The 22,445-nt window shown below is 41.5% G+C and overlaps 1 protein-coding gene across 1 annotated transcript in view; it reads left to right on the top strand.

Annotated features, from left to right (window-relative positions):
• The window catches only part of LOC122167873 (multiple C2 and transmembrane domain-containing protein 2-like), a gene marked incomplete at its 3' end in the record, with an annotated part of 33,365 nt that extends 10,969 nt beyond the window's left edge, over nucleotides 1–22,396 (top strand). Inside the window, exons 2-8 of the mRNA XM_042832754.1 lie at nucleotides 3,853–3,956; nucleotides 4,757–5,284; nucleotides 9,411–9,470; nucleotides 10,455–10,563; nucleotides 20,098–20,240; nucleotides 21,004–21,080; nucleotides 22,281–22,396. Of these exons, the coding sequence (XP_042688688.1) occupies nucleotides 4,766–5,284; nucleotides 9,411–9,470; nucleotides 10,455–10,563; nucleotides 20,098–20,240; nucleotides 21,004–21,080; nucleotides 22,281–22,396 (1,024 nt within the window). The remainder of the gene's footprint in view (nucleotides 1–3,852; nucleotides 3,957–4,756; nucleotides 5,285–9,410; nucleotides 9,471–10,454; nucleotides 10,564–20,097; nucleotides 20,241–21,003; nucleotides 21,081–22,280) is intronic.
• Nucleotides 22,397–22,445: the final 49 nt, after the last annotated feature.

The following is a 22,445-nucleotide window of genomic DNA, read 5'->3' as shown; positions in this document are numbered from 1 at the left end:
TCTGTGGCTTTGTTTAGATGTACAGATAAATATTTTCTTATCTCTATGGCAGTCGATGCTTATGGTTAAGTGCTGCATTTCCAAAGAAGCAACCGAAAGGAGCCACTGCAAAGAAGAAAGCATAGGTTTCTTTTTCTGAAGTGATTCTGCTCTTGGTTGTAATGGTTCATACAGGACTCAGGTACTTTGCTGGAATAACAGCCCGGAGCGTTCAGTTGTTGTTTAGCTAGCAGAGAGCTGTTTCCTCATCTTTTCTTTTCTTTTTTTTTTTTTCCTCAGGGAGAAATAGTTTATTTTCTGGTTACCGGTATTTGTAGGAAAACTGTGATGTTATGTTTCTTGGCAGTGCCTGCCAGGCAGGCAGAGATTGGGGTGAGCACCCTATGGCAGAATCGACAGAGATTATATAGCAAGGGAGTTCCATTATTATCATGCAGTGTGAACATATGGTAAGATGTAGGCAACTGAAGAACATCTTCCTCGCAGCTTCTAGCACGTCTTGCTGGTTTCAGCTATTGAGGGTCTAAATGTTGGCTAGCATTTAGTTGCAGCTGAAAACACACTGATTGACCCATGCGTTGTGATGATTAACGGCATGCAGACTGACCCAACTTCTTGACTTCAACCAGGGAAGTCAGCTGTGCACAATGACTCCCAGATTTGTGGAGGTTGTGGTGGTGGCATGCTTGGCTGCGCTCAGATCTATCTGCTGGCTTTGAGGGTGCATCACTCTGGCAGGGAGTGTTTCAGGGGTGTTTCAATGAGCATTGTGTACTTTTGACGTGCAGAGTGTGGTTACTTAAGGAGAAGAGCAGGAATGTGTTGTGATTTCCAGTATGTAAATCAGTTTGGTTTTGTGTCCCAGTTCTGGCTTCCCGACAGGACTGTAAGTGAAGCTGAAATGCAAGATGATTTCTCTATATTTGCAATAACTTTTGAAATCTCTCTTGGAGCCTCCTGTTAGAACGTCTGAAGAATGCTTTCTCTCTGAATATTGTAACTACTTAAGGGAGTAAGTAGTGTGTGCTACTGGGAGAGAAAGCAAAAGGCATTATTTTAAAAAAAGGAAAAAGTAAACCAGAGGACTGTGATCAGAAGGTACTTAAGGGAAGATGAACAGCTAGAAATACTCACTATAACAGTCAGACGATGTGCCGTTACCAGTTGTTATGTTATTAATCTTTTTTTTTTTCCCTAGTCCCCATTGGCCCCAAAAGAGGAGATGATGAAGCAAAAGAACAAGATGTAATAAAAATGACAGGTGCAGTCTGGAGTGGTCTCTATGAAGGAAGGGATTAAAATATATGGATTACTCTGACCCTCTGAGATTTAGCAGCATATTACAGAATACACTGAAGAAGATAGGCTAAAAAGATGTTTTTTTTTTTTTTTTTTAATTTATTTTTTTCTTGCATAAGAGCAAGGAGCCATTCAATTAAAAACAACCAAGTTAACATTGATAACAGGAAATGTTTCTCCCTGAATGATCGTTTGCAGCTTTTTGGTACAATGTGCCGTTGATACAAGGAAGGAATAGAGGCTGTACTTAGAGCCTCCCCATGGGTGCTTAGGGGCTATTTTGGAGATAAGCTTGGCACTGAACTTCTGAGAGGGTGGAAGGAAAAGGAAAAGCTTCTGGCCTATGGCAGATAAGGAGTATGTGAGTGAGCAACACGTTGACATGGAGAGTGTGCTTTTACAAGAAATGGGCAATTTTTCTCTACAAAATTTGTTTTTTATTGATGCTGCTCAGCGTGGGAAAGAAAAATAGAGGAAGACTGATGGAGGAAGAGAGAATGGACTGGATTTATTAGCAATGTAATCCCATGTTCAATAGAAGCAACAGTTGTGCAAGTCAGCGTGTGCTTTTTGGGCATGGGGTACTTCTGGATCCAGTACCAGGTTGGGTTGTGTGGTGGTCCCCATCCCTCACTTTGCCCTGTTCTCTCTGGGGAATGAGTTTCTGCTCTTGGGGGTGATTTTATTTGTTGTTGGTTTTGGTTTTTTTTTTTTTCCTGTATGAAGTGGGGAAGTGAAAAAAGTGCCAGTCTGCATCTGGCAGATGTCAGACTGAATTTGCACTTCAGACTGTATTTGTGCTGGTTTTCTCTAAAACCAGGACACTTGGTGTTGCAAAATAATTTTTTCATTTGTGCTTTACAACAGTCATTTGGATTAATTTGCTCGTCATGACAGCGTTTATAAAATGAAAGTGCCAGTTACAGCAGGCGTGTGGGTGTGTGGATTCAGGGGTGGAATATGGCCAAACTTCTTGGCAGTGCAGGGTTTGGCTAAACAGCTTCTCTGGCCTCACTTCAGGCATCCCTCTGCTTTCCTTACACAGCAAGTACTGCCAGCACTGCTTGGTGGCAGATGCTGGAGCATCTTTGCTGCTGTCCTGGAAAAAAAAAAAAACACAAAACTTTTTATGTTTTTTTTCTCCCTTTTTTTTTTTTTTTCTTTTTTCCCTCCACCATGGTTTTTCTGCCCTGGGGAATAATTTGCTCATGGTGGGTTGAATGCAAGTGGGACTCATACTGTGGTTCCTGCGTGCAATCCTTGCTGAGTGGACTTGTGTAGCATGAAAAAAACCTAGAAGAATGGAACTGCGTAAAACTTACAGGAACTGGAGTGCTGCTAGGAAACAAAATCTCTAAGCAAACAGAGTAAAAACCATAGCAGTGGGTCGTCAAATTGAGGAGGGTGGAGAATAACAGGAAGGGAATGGGAAGCAGCAAGAACCTTGGGAGGTGAGTGTTGTGAGCTGGGTCCTGCCTTTATTTACGCTGAATTCACTTTGGCAGGTTTTGTGCATGTAGATAAACAACATAGGGAGTGCTGGCATTAATGGAGTTGTTTAAATGAGTCCCAGCAGTAGTGTTTCATAATGTTTTGTGCAAATGTTTGGCCTAATGATTTCTCTTATGTGATGAAATGCTACCAGGGAGGCCTGTAACTGCTTTATGAATTTTTTATCTAGAGAGGGAAGAAAGAGGAAGCTGTCAGCCAAGGTGAGCAAATTGAGCCATGTCTCTGGTGAACTTGCATGGGGATCTGGGTGCTTCAGCGTTGGTTTTGCTTCTCAGAGATGCTGTGAGGAAAAAATAATTCCAGTTTGTTCATATGTGCTTTGATGCTGGGCCTGACTGCAGGAGCTAGAGATGAAACTACTGTGTTTAGCCAATGTATGTATTCCAGCACACACTCCTGTATGGACAAACTCTGAGACTGATGAGTTGCATGCATGTAGTGCTGTAATAGCTTATTATTTTTTGTATTGAATATAACTATTCTATAGCAAGCAGTATGGATGAGAGCATCAGTAGAGCAACACAGATGGAGGCAGGAGGGATTGTATAATTCTATGATGATTGTATAGTTTTGGTTGCATAACAATGCAGGAAAATAATTTTTTGCGGATGCCCAAACATTGCAAGAATGGTGAGGATAGTCATAACATAATTTAAATTAGTTAATAATGCAACCTTCAAATTAATGAAATGTAAGAGTAGATGTCTTAGAGAGCAGACAGTGGTTTCTCTATCTAAATTTATGCACAGTTGTATTTCTGCTTTCTGATCATTCTGATGTTTTCCTTAGCAATCAGGATAATAGTGGATTAAGTTAATTTTGGTAAACTGTGCAGTTTGTTCAACTGTGTGTATTTAAATGTGCTGTGGGCTTTGTAAGCAGCAATCATGAAGTTAATGAGTATACATTGCTATTGATGCAGGTATGTGAAGTAAGCTGTGTTACATGTGTCATCAGAGACTGTAAAAGAGCAGATCTTGAAGGTTTCATTAGCATTTTTCTTAATGAGTTTGGATGATGATTCGACTTTCTGCTTTTCAGAATAAGGATGGTTGTTCATCTATCAGCCACGGAAGACCCTGTCCTTGAGGATATTCCTGTGCACAGAGGCATCCGTTTGACCTTTGCATTACAATGCAGATTCAGTGAGTGATTTTGGTTTGAATCTTTTTCTCGTCACCCATCAGCGTTGCAGGTATAGATGAGAGATGAGTCCACCAGCAGTTTTTCAGAATCTTTAATTCCTTCTGTTTGTTTCTGTCCTTGTTTTCTCTCAACCTCCTTCTTTATGAGGAATATTACTTGTGCAGAGGTGACTTCCATTGAGAACGCTTTAACAAAAGAGAATATTTTGAGGTCTTACGTGGATTTTCTGATGTTACATCGGGAGTCTCTTCTGCCTCAGTCCCTTTTTTTGTGGAGCTGATTTTTGTGTTGCTCTTATCCACCTGTAAGTCACGTAGGAACTCTCATAGCTTATGAAGTAGCAAAGAAGATGTGCATAGCCTGGAAAATCATCATCAGAAACTGCAATGTCAGCTTTGCCACCTTTTTTTGTGTGCTAGCGTTATTTTGATTCAACTCCCATCAGTAAGTTTCGTACAGAAACATTTTGAAATGGGATTAATCACCAATTTTTTGCCAGTTGGCACTTGGCAGAATAATTGAAACAGTATCTCCTCTTAGCAGTCATAAAACAGAGGACAGGCGTTGCATTTTAGTGTAGGATTAATTACTTGTTCTGTTTTCCCCCTCAACAATTAAACCTACCTACCAGATTTCACTGGGAAGCACTTACTAATACTTTGTGCCATGCTTTCTTTTTACCGCTTAGAAAAATGACTGAAAGTTTTTAAGATGATGCAACATGAATCATAATCTTCAACTGCTGTTTGTTCTCGTGATTGACTTGCCTTCTTCCTACATTCTTTTTAATCACCCCCAGGAATCACTGATGCTGCTTTGTACCAGAGGCATTGCTGAGGTTCCATGTGCAGCCATGGACTTGGAGAAACCATCTGTCTGGGGGTCCCTGAAGCAGAGGACGAGGCCATTCCTGCAAAACTTAAGCGTGAGGAAGACGAAGAAGAGGTCGAGCAAGATGGTGGTGAGCAAGATCCGCTCCCTGGACCGACGCCTCAGCGTGTCGGTGCCTGACATGCTGGAGGTGGAGACTCTCACGGAAGAAGAAACAACCTATTCAAGCACTCAGATGCTGTCCAGTGGCTACCCCCGTGGTGCCCCCAGGCCTATGGTGTCTCTGAAAAGAAGGAACTCATCGATGAGGCCAGAGGGAGAGGACTGGCCGTGGCTGCAGGCTTCAGCTGCGTGTACGGAGCCAGCTGTGGCCCACTTGGATGTGCCTATGGCAGGCAGCCCTGTGTCCGAGGGGAAGCGACCGTCCAGTGATGACTTCTTGGAGCTGCTGCAGAGAGCCCACCTGAGCACTGAGCTGGCAAATGAGATGATGGAGGTAAGGGGCTTGGAATTAGCCACACTGAGCAGCCATCGTGGGGCTTGTTTGAGTGGATTATAAAAGGATGGAGAAGGGCGCCCTGTGCCAGGAATGAGTAAGGGGGGAAAAAAAAAAAGAGCATAAACCAACCATGATATTATGATATTCAGCATCTATTCTGTCAGTCTGGAGCAGCAAAAAAAATAACATCTTTTTCTCACCACCCTTGTGGTCAGTGCTTCTGTAGCAGTGCCTCTGGAGCTGGAGGATCCTCATCTAAGTTGTCCTGAAACAGTAAATCCTGCCTGACCTGAAGTGGGGAATCTGCAGGTGCATGATGGTTGTCTGAAACATTTTAGCCAGAATTTGTTTTGGTTGTGTTGTGGAAATGTATCTCTTCCAATGGAGTTATCACTAGAAAGGTTAGATTTTGAGCTATGTTTCTAGGCCGTTTTCCCATAGTTGGACTGTCACTGGGATGGCAGATTTTGTCATCTGAGATGCAAAAATGAAAGACATATTTTGTTGTAAAGCTCTCCTTTGAGATTGGTGATTTCACAGGCAAATTTATCTTTTGAGCTCTGCATTCAAAATCAAGGGAAATTGATCTTAGCTGGTAGAAAACCACTTGTTCTGCATCTCGAAGGTCTGTGCATTCCTGTTGAAGCAGAGCTAGCACCAGCCTCCTGTGATACAACATATCCCATAAGTAGCCAGCAACTGTGGCTTCTGGTTACTAAATTTTAAACTTGTTGGCTTGCTGGCTTTCTGTTGTCTGCATTAAAGGTAGCTAAAATAGTATGTAACTTTATTTCTAGGAGTTGGACTCGGTGACCCCTGTGGGTCCTTTCTAACTCAGGATATTCTACATTTCTTTGCAGTACCTCATATAGTGGCATCTCAGGTTAATCAGCATATACAGCTGTCTGGAGACTATGGACGTGGTGTCATTTTAGGAGTTTGTTTCCATGCTGTTGTAGCGATATCAGCAATCCTTTCCTGCTGTTAAAGACCAACAGATTCTGAGCTAATATTCATTGAGTGTATTTGCAGCAGAGCCAAAAGTAATCCCGAAACCTGCTTGACTTTGGGTGAGCTAAGTGCTTCAGCAGAAGGTGGCAATTGTGTAGTGATGGGATAGATTAACTTCAGGATGAGTTTCCTCCAGATGCAGAGCAATCTGTCTTATTCTCTGTAGCATTAAAATCAATCCCAGTGTACGTGTGTGTGTTTATGCATATAAACATTTTAATATTTAGTTTCATACCAAACCATTGCTCTGTGTGAATACGCTGCCTTTCTATCTGTTATCTGCCTCCAGTAGCAACTTTTAAATGCAGAAGAAGATGAAGCAAGTGAATGTAGAAACAGATAAGGAATACTAAAGTCAATCTTTTCATGTTTAGCTCTTCTACGTGACTGAACAGGCACAAAATCCGTGCTCGGTGTGCCTCAGGTTGAAACAGCATGTTGCATACCTACTAGTTGAGGTTGCTGTAGAGAGCACAACAATCAACTCATTCTTTTGTGAGCAGCCTTTACTGAGCAGCGAGGTGTAAATCAAAAGGAAGGCAGATCCCTGGAACAAAACAAACTAAAAAAAGCAAAGATGTAGGTTGAGCTTTTTTCCCCCTGAATTGCTTGTCACATGCCACCCACTCATTTCCTGGTTTCCTTTGGTCACCCAATAGCGTGAGATACTTCCTGAGCCTCACTCACGAGCTCAGTGTGGAGTTGTGGTTTTCAGTCTTCTAAATGCTCAGCATGGAGCTGACAGTGCAGGGGGTATTCCGTCGTCAGCAAAGGTTCTCCTACACGCACCACATATGAATTTGCTAAGAGATTTACTTACTTTATCCTCTGTTGCAGCAAGTTAAACAAATTGGAAGGGTGAAGGAGTTACTGACGTAGCCTTTAACCCCTGCCTCATTTGCTCGGGTTGCAGATGAGATAATGGCATTTCTATGGACGCTTTCTGCCTGTGGTCGTGCATCACTGCTGCAGTGCACTAACACCATTTCTTCATCTTCTAACACTTGCTGTGTGTCATTAGCAACCCCAAGCCCTGTCCGCCCACCCATGCACTTGATGAACTTGTGCTTTGAATCACTCTTCCACACCAAACAGGAGATGGTAAAGATTGTAGCCCAGTCAGGAGAAAAGTTTGGTTGCTTTGTATGTATTCTTGCGTGTGCTGTTGTTTTACTTTTGCACACAGACACATTTGGGACTATGACCCACTTGGTGAATGTGGCCTCATTTGTTCATATTTAAGTTCAGAATTGTCTCTGTGGTTAATTAAAATCAAGATTTCAGGCATGTATTTTCAGCTGAACTTTCATCTCTATTTGGTGATGTTGTTGCAATCAGCTACCTAGAATAATAGCACTTTACACTATATGAAGATAAAATGAAAAAAAAATACATGTATTTTTGATTCTGTGTTTATGCAATGCAAAACAAGCTGTGAAGCGAAAGTATTATCAGTGGCAATGATGGTGCCTGTAGGGGATTCCTGTGAAGCCAAAGATTACTATAGAAGTACTTGGTTTAATACACACAAGTGAGATTTTATGCATACTAGTCAGGATATTCCAAGTTAGGGTTCCCCTAGCAGCTGTAACTCAGCTCTGTTGTGCAAGGAAACTCTGCTGCTGCTCTTTATGATAATAATTTTTCTACTTCTAATGTGTTTTTGCAAGGTGGCCAAGTTATGATTACTATGGGAACCATAATGTTAAATTTCGTCTGTCATGCGAGTAAAATTTTACTTGCAGTACAGAAGTATTGTGCTTCCTGATATGTAATGTATGTATTCGGGAACAGGGAAAGAATAATTACATAGAAGCTTGTATTTATTTTAGCATGTCAATATATCTCGGTTTTATGTGTGATCCAGAAGCTGCTTCTGTTTTTCTTTGTATACTGCTCAACTCAATGCAGCTCTCATCAGAGAGATGTGGATGCTACCACACTGCACGCAATAGCATTTTCACATGGGGATCAAATTCCACTTTGTGTGCGTTTCTGTAGAGTGAAGTGGTTGCTCTTACAGAAAATTCCTGCATTTGAATGGACTGCCATTTGAATTTGAATGTGACTGCCTTGTATTAAACCAAAGAGTTGCCCCTGCATGTAGATCCTCTTTGCCTGTAGATCCTCTTCAGTGTAAGTGACCATGGTAGACTGTCCTGGAAGTCAAAATAGCATCAGTGGTGTCCTTACTATGGAGTGAACCCCTTGTGTGTCCAAGCAGTCTAGACACCATCCCACCATGGCTTCAAATTTTTGTGTGAGTCAGTTTTAGGCGGAAATGTTTGACTTCCTCTAATGTGCTCTAATAACAATCGTTTGAGACTTCCAGTTACTACAGAATGTGGGGAAGTACACATCCAGCATCTTTTTTCCCCCTTTCCCTTTGACTATTTATTGTTATTACTATTAGTATTTTTATGGTCTTTCCATCCCTTGGAGTTACACATGTTGTATACCTGTATAGCTGAGTTACTGAGTATAAGCCAAATGTTTAGAGGGTACTAAATCAAAACACACAAAGGGGATTTTGTAGAAAACATGTCTTAGACCCTAACTTACTGGCAATTAAAGAAAAATGGGAGTGATATGAGGGTACCACCCACTGTCCAGCTCCAGCATATCTTTGCTGCTGCCATGGCTTTTGGAATTTTTCCTATTTCATCTTACAGAGGAAACTTGAAGATTCAAGAAATTGAATTCTGTCCAGGAATATGGGTCCACATTGCAACTTCAACTGGTGGGTCACCAGATGCAGTAACCTTCAGGCATCAGAAGTTTCTGTTAAGGACTTTCAGCACTGGAAGCACATTCTTCTACTGTGGAGAATTTCTTCCAATCACTAGAAGCAAGCACTTAATTTTTAGATCACCCTGAAGGTCACATTAAGTGTGCAATCACTGTAAAACAAGGAAAAAAAATTCCCATCCAAATTATTTGGTAGCCTGTGTGCAGAAGTATAAATATGTTTTAACAAATAATTTAAATGGTTACGAGGGGTTTTCTTCACTAATATTAAGACTTGAAGGATATTAAGAGAATTTTCTTATTTTTTTTCTTATTTTCCTTATGTTACTGTTGTCTAATTCTTTGTACTTCTGGTTTTTTATAGGAATGTGGAGGAATGGATTTAGAGTCATCAGTATCTTCTCAAATGTTTGATGACCAGATGGTAAGTTCTTTAACCTGATCAGACTGTTTAATGGAAACAAATATTTTTAGCTTCAGGTCCTTTGCTGCTTTGCTTCTTACAGATGAAAAATAAACAGAAAACCACAAAAAAAAAAATCCAACGAAACAGGCAAGATGGAAGTGGCAGTGCAAGACACAAATATTTTAAATAGAGTGTTCTGTAATTTTGTGAAATGTTCTGTGGTGAATAACTGATGAAAGTGTCGGCTTAAATACTAAACCAGTGTCCCAGTAATAAACTGCATCACAGTGAAGACTTCAAATGCCTTAACGTGGATAAAGGGTTTAAGAAATAGATGACAGTTTTATGATAGCGTGAAGAGGCATTGACAGCTGTGACACGTGCATCATGATGTGAAATGTGTTTGCTGTTTCTGAAAGAATTTCTTTGCTTTTGTTCTCTGTTAACCTCCCCAGGGCTATCCAGTGGCTGCTTTCACCAAACATGCCAGTTGGGTGGTGGTGGGGATGTGGAATATAACACTGGCAGCAACTCTGAACAAGAATTACTGAGTTTGCTATGACAAAACTTCATAAGTAGCATTGCCCACTGCTGCTTCTGTATCTTCTAGAGCTATATAAAAAGTCTGCTCAGTAGCTTTATGAAGTGTGTACATCCTCATGAGTTCATTACCTGATTGTGAATGTGCAAGGAAGAGGCAGCTAGAAAAATAAAATGCACAAAGTTTCTAGGATTTGGAAATCCTGTTCATGCATTTATGATGTTTACTGTCACAACCCATTTTCGGGTGTAATCCTCATTGGCTTTGTGAGTTTACCTGACAGTGATACTTAGTTATTTACATAATGAAGCAAAGTCTCAGAAAAACATCTTTATTTCTTCTTCTGACAAGTGCACTGTAAAGGTTTCCCCATTGAAAGAAGGTCTGTGAGAAGACCTGCTCTGTTCATGTGTCTGCCTGGTGAGGCGTGCAGCAGGGATTGATTTCTCTGTTCATTTTAGGGTGCAGAGGAAGGAAGTGATGGTTTGAGCCACCTGCCCAGCCCCTTTGCTTACCTGCTGACCATCCACCTGAAAGAAGGCCGAAACCTGGTTATCAGAGATCGCTGCGGTGAGCCACACCTTTCGTCTGCTTCCTTTTAAGAGTTGCACCACTGTGCTTTCCCTGACTTGAGTTCTGCTGCACTTTGCACCGTCAGCTTCTTTTCTTATCTCTGATGCAACAAGCTGTTGACTTCTGTCCAGATCAGAGCACTCAACACCTGGGTTTGTCCACCTTATATACACAGGGGAGGGAGCTGCCCTGTGTTTGCTGCCTGATTGTGCAGCTGCAAAACCCCTCCCTTGTTGTAATTAGCACCTGCAGTCATTAATCTTGAGAAGTTCTAATTAAGCTTAAAAAAGTAAAAATTTTGGAATGCGATAAATGAAGTAGTGTGCTCTAGGAGTGCTTTTTGGGTTATCTGTGAAGATTTTAGTGAAAGGGTAGCTGTGAGAGTAGGGGTGTAAACCAAATCTACCCCCTGTCTAACGTCAACTACGATTTGAGATGAAGGAATAGGGTTTATTCATACAGGTTTAAAGTAGATAAGCTTGAACTAGCCATTGGCTTGTGAGGGTTTGCGAGGTTTTGCATCTGGAAGAATCTATCTATGTGGGTTAATTAACCTCATATGGGTGCTTGCTTTTGGGATTTCCATCTTCTGTTATCTCAGTTAACTTTTTCCATATCTTCACCAAGCAGTAACTCTCGGCCAAGCATATGCTACATTTTCCCTCCTAGCTTCCAGCTTTTGGAGGGAGCGAATGAATACTTAGATTAAGATCATCACTCTTCAGACAGAAGCACGTACTTCCTGACAGCATAGCAGTTCATCAGTTTTACTAGCAAGCCTCACAAGCCAGAACACATCCAGCTGTTTCTACAGAAAAGATACTATAAATGAGCAATTCCAGTAGAGGAGGGCTTCTGTGGAAAACAGAACAGTTTGCTCTTGGCTGTGGTTTCCTGCATAAGAGTGCAAATGCATTAACAAAGCTTTGTACAATGGTGAAACAGCATAATCAAGGGGAAAAATCAATTTGGGTCTGTCACTTTTGTGGCAGGTGACTGTTCATTTAGAAGACTGTGAGGTGGTAAATAATTCAGTAAAATTCCTGCTTTTTTATTTTCTTTAAATGGACATTGGGATGTGGAGGAAATAGTGACTCAATTGATAGTGACTTCAGGCACAGTCATGTTGGTGGCCTCTTCAGGAAAACATAGTGGTGATGCCCGATGCACTTCCATATAGATCTGTGCTGTCCTACTGGTTACTCAGGATCTTTGTGAGATATGTAGGTCTGAGCTCTAGCTGCTGGTGGTTTTGCAGTGTGTTCTTATAAGTGGGAAGTTGTTGGAGAGATGAGCAAAGCCAACATGAGGAAACCTCAGAAAACTTGTGGGCTGGGAGAATGTAACTTCCCTTCTTTCCCTCACTGTGACTCCAGATATGGCAGCTGAGCTGGGGTGTAATATCCCACTCCAATAGTTTGACTATAGGAACATGCTGCCTGCAGCCAGTGCATCCTTCAGTCTGGTTGTGGAGCCAGGGCTGGAGGCCAAACTGTGCTCATTCATGTTTTGAGAACAGGAAACCCCCAGATCTAACCAAGCAAAGCTGTCTGACACGGCTGTGTGATGGTTTCAAACCCTGTTCACCACGTATTCTTTTAACGTGCAGCAGGGTTCTCTAGAACTCTGCAGTGGGTAAATGCTGTGTTGCTGTCATGTGTTTTAGTGTGGGTATTGGGGGGTTTGAACATCCTCTGGTCAACGCTATGTGAACAACTGCAAAAATGCTCAGGTAGGTAGCAGGGATGTCAGGCTTTGTGAGTAGGAGTTCAGCAGCGTTGGCTCACATACAGTGATCATACTTGGTGGTAAGTGATAAGTGATGGAAACAGAAGGACAAAAAGTTGTCATATAAACAACAGAGCCTGAAGGAAGAGTGTATTACCAGCATCTTCAGCTTTAGATCAGTTTTGTAGATTGCCTGCATTTCTGCTTTTAGTCATTGCAGTAACAGCAATTGCTTTGGGGGGAAAAGAGACTTTGAGCAGGAATCAAATTCATTGATGTATATTTCAGGAAAGCTTTGTGTTTGCTCAAAGAAAACTGCACTTGTGTGGTGCCCTACCCTGTTCTCACACCTGCACTTTTGCCCTCGATGTAAACTCCCTGGCAGCTCCCTGAACATCTCCTGCTGAGGCTCAGGGGCTTGCAGGAGCAGCAGAAGCCTCTCCGTGTGTCCCTGCTGCCCTCTGCCGCCTGTTTGCTGCCTTGTCTGCAGCCTCTGCCATCCTCAGGGCAGAGGCTTCAGTTGCATTGGGCACTTTAATACAGTGTGTAGGTATGTATTCATCTAAGGTGTTTGGCAGAGAAAATATCTTTCTGCCATTGAAAACAGCTGTTGCTGGATAGTCCTGGTTCTTCTTAGCAAGTTCATGTCCTTCCCTGAGTTGGCTTGTTACACATTTGTAATGAAGGCAGTAATTGCACTTGGCTGTGTGAAGGTGAGGAATGGTTCTGCTCTAAGACTGGTGTGACTTCACTTTTTCTAAACCTTGCAGATACTCTTCTGAACTCTCACTCACTGCATACTCTTTTAGGGACGTGTTTCCTTTGGTTTTACTTAGTCAGATTTTTCTCACTCTTTATTTACCTTCATAATATTATCTGTTAACTTCTACTCCTTGCTGTTTTTTTTCTTCACCTTTTGCCTCTCCCATTGTTTTTCAGCTGTCTGTGTCTTTATGTATCTAAGCCAAGGGAGGAAAGAACTGTAGAGCAGGATCTTGACTTGGTAGAACTGAGAGATGCTCCAAATATATCCCTCTCCTGATCAGTGTTGCAGTGTCCTCTCCTAGGGGCTCACTGACCGTCAGCTTTCTCGGAATCTGGTTTATTTGCTTCTTAATTATGCTTCTTGGGGTACAGGCCACCATGGCCATACACTAGAGACTGCCTAAGGAGACAAGAAGGTGTGCTTGGAGAGTGGCAATGGGTACATTGTGCCTCATGGCAGATTACGTGGGTCGTCCCCTATTTACGACTGCAACTAATGAACCAAACAGTGTGAATGTGTGTGGATACCAACCCAATGCCAACATTTTGCTTTTTGTGCACTTTGTGTAGTGTTCTTGTTACTAATAACCCAGGAACATAATGGTAATGGTGAGGAGTTTGTGACTTGTGTAGTTTTAATACTGTAAATGGTAACAAAGCAAAATGCGTTTTGTTTTTGAAACGTGCATATCTGGGCAACACTGCTCAGTTGTGCAGGAGCAAAAATTACGGTACGTTTTATTTGGCTTTGACAAAATATTAAGCACTCTAAGCCACCAGTTCCAAATATTGTTAGTTTGTTGGTGCTTTTGGTAGCTTTATGGCCTCCTTGAGTGCATTTCTGTGAAGCTCACGACTTCCAGCTCTGTGTGCTTTGAACTGGGAGGAGGTGGAGCCCATTTCTACTTGTTCCTCCACTTTGCTTTGGCAGAGGGATGCCTGATGTTTGTGTGATTTGGTCTAACAAATTCTGAAATGTCACAGTCTCTTCTGGCCCTGGGATGCTCTGGCTGTGCCTGTTATTATCTGTAGGACCAACCAGCTCCACAGGACAGCTTCATTGTGACGCTGAGCAGCAAGATGGTGTCACAGCTGCAGGGAGGTGTTGCCTTCCTTCTGTTGACAAACTCCACTATACTACTGCGAAAAAAAACCCAGATATTTTTGAGTGCATTTAAGGGTGAGAAGCTCCTCATGCTTCTAAATTCCATATTTTCAGGCTTGGAGCGTATGTTTACTTCTGTTACACGCTATGAGAAATACATTTCTCAGATGTGATGTCAGCTGGTGAGTCTCTGTCGTTCTCTTTATTGTTTTTCCTCAGTTGCATTGCTCTAACAGATTTTTTTTCACTCTTTTCTGCACAGTTTTGCATTTTCTAGATTTTTGCAAGTTCTTTGTACCCTGGCAGTCCTATTGCATTTCTTCTTCTCGGGTTTGATTGTTTCCTGCTGCTATGCTTCGGTTTTGTTCTCATTTCTTTTCTTTCGTGATCCAGACAGTAGAATGTGGGAAGTGACTGCACAAAGGGAGCAGTGCAGGTTGCAGGAGGGCAGAAGGGGCTGTCTGCTTGCTGTCTGAATCCCATCATCTCTGCTCAAAGGGCAGACATGAGACAGCACTGTGCCTTCACAGCCCACAAAGCCAAATGTATCCTAGGCTTCATCCAAAGCTGTGGCCAGAAGGGAAGGGAGGTGATTCTGCCCCTCTACTCTGCTGTGAGACCTCAGTACAAGAGGGAGATGGACCTGTTGGAGCTCATCCAGAGGAGGGCCACAAAAATGACCCAAGGGATGGAATGCATCCACTATGAGGGCAAGCTGAGAGATGGGGCAGCCTGGAAGAGAGAAAGCTCCGGAGAGACCTGAGAGCTGCCTCACAGAACCTAAAGGGGCTGAAAGAAAGCAAATGGAGAGAAAAGGGGACAGGGTAGCACACATTTCCTTGTTTAAGCATCAACACCCCTGCTGTACACCTGCACCAGCCATAGCTCTGGGCTGTCTCCTGCCCAGCTCTGCGGTGGTGGCAGTGCTGGATGGCTTTGCACAAGACTTAGGGGTTTGTCGGCTTGCACAGAATAAATCCATTGTTTGGAAAGCAAATGCTCAGAGCAATTAGGCTGAATCACTCCCTGCAAACACACTGATTAATTTAAATTCTCTCTGTTTTCAGGGTATCTGCAATTAGATCATTAGCTCTTCAGATTTATTAATTATTCAGATGTATTAGGCAACTTTTCACACTTCTTTTTGAAAGGCTTAATCATGACTAATTTACAAACGCTGTGGGTTTGAATGGCTTCAGTACTCATTTTTGATGTTTTCTGGGTTCTGCATGGCTCTGCATACAGCAGCTCGTGCTGCAGTGGTTTGTGCTGCTGCGATGAATCCAGTTTCTGCAAGGGTTATTTTTTTAACTATCATTTGGAAATATCCTTAATTTTACCTTTCTTTTTTTTTTTTTTTCTTCACGTACAGATCTGCATGCATTCTTCTCATATGTTGTTAAGTTTTTTTGGTTTATTTTCCCCTGGAGTGTATTGGTGGTGCTTGTTTTTGAGAAATGTTTTGTTTCCGTCTGGTCACTTAAAATTTGCTGTGCAGGAAACTTTCCAAAATTATCTGGATTTCCTGCTTTCAGATTACATTTTTTTTTCTTTTCTTCCTGATTTCCCCTTTAAGCCTTGATCTCAGCTATTTCACTACAAGGACAGTGCTTCTCCATTTAAAGAGTGTGTTCCATTATAAAACGTCTTTTACTACTTGTTGTAAATAACTCCAGTAATTCTATTTCTAGGAAGATTATAAGAAATCCATTCTTTATGTGCATATAAAATAAATCCTTCATTTCCTTCTGAAGATGCAAATGTAGGATTTTAACCAGAACTTGAAATGGTCTGGGCAATGTTTCACACTGTTTTTGCTTTGAGCTTTCAGGATTTTAATGCAACTAAGTGGTAACTTTATTTATGTAACAAAACTTGTTTCATATGCTATATTTCCAGTAAGTTTACTGCTGTAAAATGGAGTGTGGTTTGAAATCATATGGGATCTGATGTTATTTTTTTTTTTTTCTAATTATGGATCAAAGGTGTATACTGTTAATATGGCTGATGTGGCACATCTCTTGCTGGCTGCTAGAGGGCAGCAGTATCCATTTAAAAACGCCATTAACAGTTTCTTGTGCCGCTGAACCTTGTCCTGCTGCTGTGTCTCAGCCACTTTGGCTCACAGAATTTGCTCAGGTTTTAGCTGGGGCTTGCTGTGCCTGCACTTGTGTCTTTGTAATTGTAGTGGGAGATAAGAGAGGCAAAAGAATGGAGGTGAGCATCCCTTTTGATATGTTCTTGTGCAAAAATAGGTCTAGCTGGTAGAATGATCAGCTGGTTGTTGTTTGGAAGTCATCCTTTTATTTTTTCTTTTTTCTGCTAACTGTCTTGGTTGCCTTTGCTGGGGGGTCACTTCTCAAAAGTTTTTTTTTTAATGGCCTGGCTTCTTCAGAGTATCTTGAGCACCTGTTTTGTCTAATAGAAAGCTAAAACATCCTCCTTTTAGATCAGTTTAGATCAGTTCATCTCATAAATCACCATGCACTGATTTGAAAAGCTTTACTGTTTGGATAGACTGTAGATTGTCCTTAATTAATAGCATTTAATAGATGCAAATATCTGTCTGATCTTGAATCCAGAAGGCTTCAAACCTTGAGCTCAGCTGCAGTTGACAGTAATTTGCAGCCTGTGCTATTCATCCCATCAGGTATGGCTACCCCACCTGCCCCGCTTTTCATCCCCTGTCTGCTTTTACCCTGCGCTGAACACCCTGAAAGCAATCTGGGGCATATTAAAGACCACCAGAAGTAAGTGCAGTGACCCAGGGAGATACAGGAGCATTGCCAACACTATGTGAGGGAAACCCTGAAAGCCTCGAAGGGGGCTGCAGTGCCTTACCCACTCCATCCAGCCTTCCTGCCTAACTCGATCAGCCCAAAGAAATGCCACCAAGCCCCGGTACGTGTCCAGCTGCCACGTCAGAGGTTGAGGTCCATCTGTCTGCTGGCACAGAGGTGCCATTCTGTCATTTGTAGGATGTCGGAGCCGCTCTCCTGCACTGCTGGCCCCGCTCCCCTGCCTGCCTAGTTGAGACGTTACCCCTCTGACAGCCCGACAGCCAAGCGTTGCCGAAACCCATGCCCGCTCACAATTATTTTCCCTAACAATTAACACCGCACTAACTTGACACCTTTCCCTTGTTTGGCTTTTGTAAGCCATCATCCCTTTTTCTATTAATTCCAGGCATTAATATTTTCTTTTGCGCAAGTGCCGCCATTCACCCGTGAAACAGTTTGAACATTATGTAGCTGTCAAGATAGCGAGGGATTACCCAGTGTGCCTTGCCGGAGTAAGTGACACCACTGAGGCCCAGGTTTGAGATGTTTATTTTGAGAGTAAGCTGACAAGCATGAAGGCCTGATCCCAGTGTGGCAATCTTATTTAATTAAAGGCCTCTTTTTTTTGTTACAGCTTTTTTCCCCACTGTTTTATATATATTTATATATATATATTTGTATGTATTCTTTTTCCTCTTATGTGTGTTTTTAAAAAGAAAGACTGCTAAAGCCTAATTCACATGAACAGCACCAGACAGCCCTTCCCCCTCTTTTTATTTCCCTTTATTAATGATCTGGAAAGCTTTCAGAGCAATAATGCAATTAGGATGCTTACTTAGATATGGTCCTCTTGCTTCCCATCCTTGGAGAAAGGGCTTGGAGTTTCGTGCTGGCAGATATTGAACTTGCGGGCTGTTTGCTTTCTCCAGCTCCTCTTTTTCTCTTTTTAGGCTTTGCCCTCTCTCATGGGTTTTCTGTGCCAAAACCAGTTGAGTTACAGCCACAGACCTCCTTCAGTCCTGTTCATGCTTTAATTTCATCAACTGCTTTCCTTATCTAAGCTGGTTACTATTTTGTGGACAGGATAGGCTCCGGACGTCATTATTACTGTTATTGTTTTTGAGCATGCAGTTTCTTCCTACCCATCTTTTCTTTTCCTTTTAAAGCAGAACGGAGTTGGGATCTTTGGAGCTGGGAGAAGCTAACACCCCAGAGCTCAATGATGTCATTTCTCAACCCGTAAATCCTCTGAGGGCCATTACCCACATAGCGGAGCTGTGTTTTATCTTACTATTTCCATTCATTGTGTAAAGCGTGCTGTTTCTAAGCCGTGTGCTTTATGTGGAACTTCAATCATAGTTTTGATAGGTATCCGAGTGGAAGGTCTACTCCTAACCCACTAAAACCAATGAGAAGCTGACCTCTGACTTCCCTGGCCTTTAGATCAGCCCTTTGCTACTATCCTGTCTCAGAGGAGAAGGGAAAGAAGTTTGTATTTGTGTGTGATGTTTTTTCCAACAGAAAAGTTGATTTCAGCAGTTACTATTTAAAAAAAGAATTGTTTGTGGGTAATATTTGAAATCCAATCAGTATTTTCTTTCTGTGAATGAAACACCCCTTACGTGCAGAACTGGGCAGGGCTCTGTGATTTATCGCTTTTGAAGTGAAAGCAAAATAAAAACTTTCTATAATTCTTAAAAATAACTCTGTATATTCCCAGACATACCATTCTTCTTGGTATTTACTATTTGTTTCCAGATAGTATCGTAGGATCGTTATGGTTGGAAAAGCCCACTAAGATCATCAGGTTCAACCATCCACTCGTTCCCACCATGCCCACTGCGTCCCTGAGTGCCAAAATAGATGCTGTTGCTTAGCTATTTTTTCTCAAGGCTGCATCTTTCTTCACATAGCATTGATCATATCTTCTCATTCATCACCAGTAGCACTTTGGTGACCTGGGAGGACACGTTGCGATTATTTTTGAAGCTGTGGAGTCTGAAGTTGTGCCGGCAGCATCACTTTGAAATGAAGTGTTTGTGGTGGTGGCTGCACTGGCAGCTTGCAGTGCCCGGTGTGGAGGCATCTGTTGGGTTAGCTGGTATGGAACTGTTAGCAAGGGAATGGAATTCTAAATGTAAAGTACAGTGCAGGCAATATTGAACATTACAGATAAGCAGCACTTGGGATCGGTTAATTGCAAATGATGCTACGCCTCAATTTTATTCTTTTGCTTATTGGCAATTGTGATTTTTTTGTAGTCTGTGTGCCTTACTAAATCAATCATCTAGTTAAATATTTTCCATACCTCACTCCCTCTTTTTTTTTTTTTTTTTTTTTTTTTTTTGTTGTCTTGCATAGTGATTGGTGTTAGTGCAGAAACCATTGGTTTAATAATAATAGTAGTTTCCCTCTTCTCTTTTTTTCTCTGACAGCTGCAAGTCTGTCTATCGCTGCCGAGTGGCACGAGCCTCATGGTCTGTCTATGGACATCTGCTCCATAAAAATATGGGACATTATTGCCATGGCAGGATGTGCTGCTTGGATTAAAAAACGGGTTACCTGAGTATTGTTGGTTTTCTTTACAGAATCTGTTCTCCATGTGGTTCTATCCTGAGCTGGTGAATAATGTCAATATTTTTTTCAGCGGAACTTCAAGTTTGGATTTAAGCAAATGGGCGAATGACACCAGTGATGAAATCCTGATGGGTGTTTTAGCTATTGTTACTGGTGTCCTTGGCACTCCTATCCAGAGTTATAATGCCTTTTAGTTTTGGTCTGGCTATTTATTGTTTCAGGATCACATTTTCTCTTTTACTGTCTGTATTCCTAATTGGCCTGTAAATATTTCTTCATCCTTGTTTGCTCTTTACTCAAAATACTAACAAAGATACTGAAGAATAATTAACACTCCATAAGAATAATAAGGAAGAGATCAAATAAACTATGAAGATGTTGCTGTCTGCTCTCAGAGAACTTTCTGGTGATGTTCAATTGATTTCCTGTACAAAGGAGAAATTTCTATATATGCGTGTGAATGCATATTAAAAGACTATTTATTGTTGTTGTTAGGTATGGTTTTATTAAATTATATTTTCAGATTGTGGGTTTACACAGGGGCAGTGCTGATCTATTTCCTTATAATTATCACAGGTACAAGTGACCCGTATGTGAAATTCAAGCTGAATGGGAAAACTCTATACAAAAGTAAGGTAGTCTACAAGAACCTAAACCCAGTTTGGGATGAGACTGTCGTGCTGCCTGTACAGACCCTCGATCAAAAACTCTGGGTCAAGGTAAGTCTTGGTTTTTAATTCTGTGTAAGATACACAAATATCCTTCTAAGCCAATTGTTTTCTGCTGTAAAAACCTAGCGATTATTTTATTCACATAGTAGCATCGTGTAAAACACGATCCGGTTTAAGGGTTTCAGCAATTTCAAATTAAAATGCACGTATGTCTTTTCCAGATTTCACTTGAACGTTTTGCTTTCATTCACTGAAAATTCAAGTTGAAATGAAATTCCTTGAGTGGATATATTTAAGACTACAGAGCTCAATTCTGCTGTAACTTACCTTGCTTGGGCAAACTCGGTGAAATCAATAGTGGTTTCATACGCTCATTTTAAGAGTGCAATTTGGCTGGATTGAACAGAGTTATTGCCTGGGATGCAACCGTGACAAGTAGCAAAGCCTTTTCTCATTATGAGTACCATTACAGTTACCAGAACTGCAGGCTACCAGTTGTGAGCACTAATTGCTAAAACATCTGTAGCAAGAACTACCTGATGTTGTGCAGCGTTTCATCATAGAGCGTAAAGGAACAGGCACAGTCTGTAGCAGCACACATCTTTGTTTACATAACATTAAGATGATACTTTGAAAACGCTGTTTAAATATTTAGCTAAAAATACAAATTAAAGCAGGCAAATGTAAAATTAGCCCTGAATTATATTTCAGCTTTGATCTGAAAAGCCTTAAAATATCTGTTCTTCTATCAGCTGGATAAAACTGCCTTGTGATGTGAACATTCTAAACATCAATTTTGTTTTGTCACCAGGTGTACGATCGAGACTTAACCTCTTCTGACTTCATGGGTTCGGCATCTGTAGTGCTCACTGAACTTGAACTCAATAGGTAACATGATTATTTAATTAATGTTGTTATTGCACTTTAGAGGGACGTGATAAAACAGTGAAATGCTATAGCTTGGAATTTATCTGTTTGTGGAAACATTTTCCGATTGAAGGGTGAGGAACGTGTTTCAAAAATGAGAAATTAGCTTCAGCTAAATCCCGAATAGGTGTGGTTTTATCTGGCATCATGTACTGGATTGCAGTTCTACCTGGATGGAGCCCTGGACAGAAGAAGCTGCTCTTTTTGTACCTAGAAATGAGTTTCTATATGCAGGGATTACTTTTTCTAGCTGCGCCAGAATAATTTATGGAGGTGGATTTATGGCAGAAGAAAGGGGGTAGAAAGCTGAGAACCCCTTACGAGCCCCCTGTAGAGCAGGGTGCATTTTTCTGCAGATTATTTGACTGGGGAGTGGTTTGCCTTGCTGCCGGCGAGCTCCCCCAATTCCATCCTCCCCCTGCAGCCACCCAGCCCTGCTGCATCCGCATCTGGCCCTGATTTAGTGCAGAGGCAAAGCCCTTCGCTTTTGTCTACTGCTGCTTGGTCTGAATGTGAAGCTGGAAGCCAGGAATTCAAGTTTTATTTCTCTCTTTTATACTCGCTCACTGTGTGACTTCTTTTTTTCCTTTTTTTTTTTTTTTTTTTTGAGAAAATGAGTTCTCCCTGTGAGGGTGTATTATAGCTCCCATGGCTGTTGTTTGTGTGTTTCCAGAAACATTAATGAATTTATCTGTCAGATAGTGCCACCAAGTAAATGTCAGCATTACCGTTTTCAGAGAGGGAACTGAGTCACAGAGGGAGATTAAATGCACATGGAGGTAAGGTAGAATACGTATCCCGAGTCAAATCTCAGCCATTAATATTAGAAAATTCACTTGGATAAGTTTCTGTCACTCTTCTTACCTGAGAAATGGAGGCAGGAGTAACTTATTCCAGCTTGTACCCACATCTGAAGAAATGCAGGTAACGTAATAACATCATGATAGGACGTGCTATTAAAAGGGTTGTGCGTTTTGTCGGGACTGTCAGCGAACCCTTCAGACTTCCTGCTTTCATATTTAAACTCAATATTGGGAATTCAGACAAGAGGCTGAAATTTGCACAGCTCAGAGTGACCTTTAGGAATGAACTCGAGTTAACCGAAGACAACAAATCCACACATTTTCTTTTTTCTTTTTTTTTTTTTTTTTATTCTTGTAGAACTACTGAACAGGTTTTAAAACTGGAGGATCCCAACAGTTTAGAAGATGACATGGGAGTGATTGTATTAAACTTGAGTCTAGCAGTCAAGCAAGGAGACTTCAAGAGAAATGTAAGTGGGTTAGGAAATTAAATTTATAGCTGAAATGTGTTGAGGTGAGGGGG

Source organism: Centrocercus urophasianus, unplaced genomic scaffold (genome assembly GCF_019232065.1).
Source record: "Centrocercus urophasianus isolate 14NV4802_14NV808 unplaced genomic scaffold, USGS_Curo_1.0 seq_395, whole genome shotgun sequence".
Taxonomy (NCBI): domain Eukaryota; kingdom Metazoa; phylum Chordata; class Aves; order Galliformes; family Phasianidae; genus Centrocercus; species Centrocercus urophasianus.
Note: the sequence above shows the minus strand (reverse complement) of the source record. Positions and strands in the feature narration are given on the sequence as shown.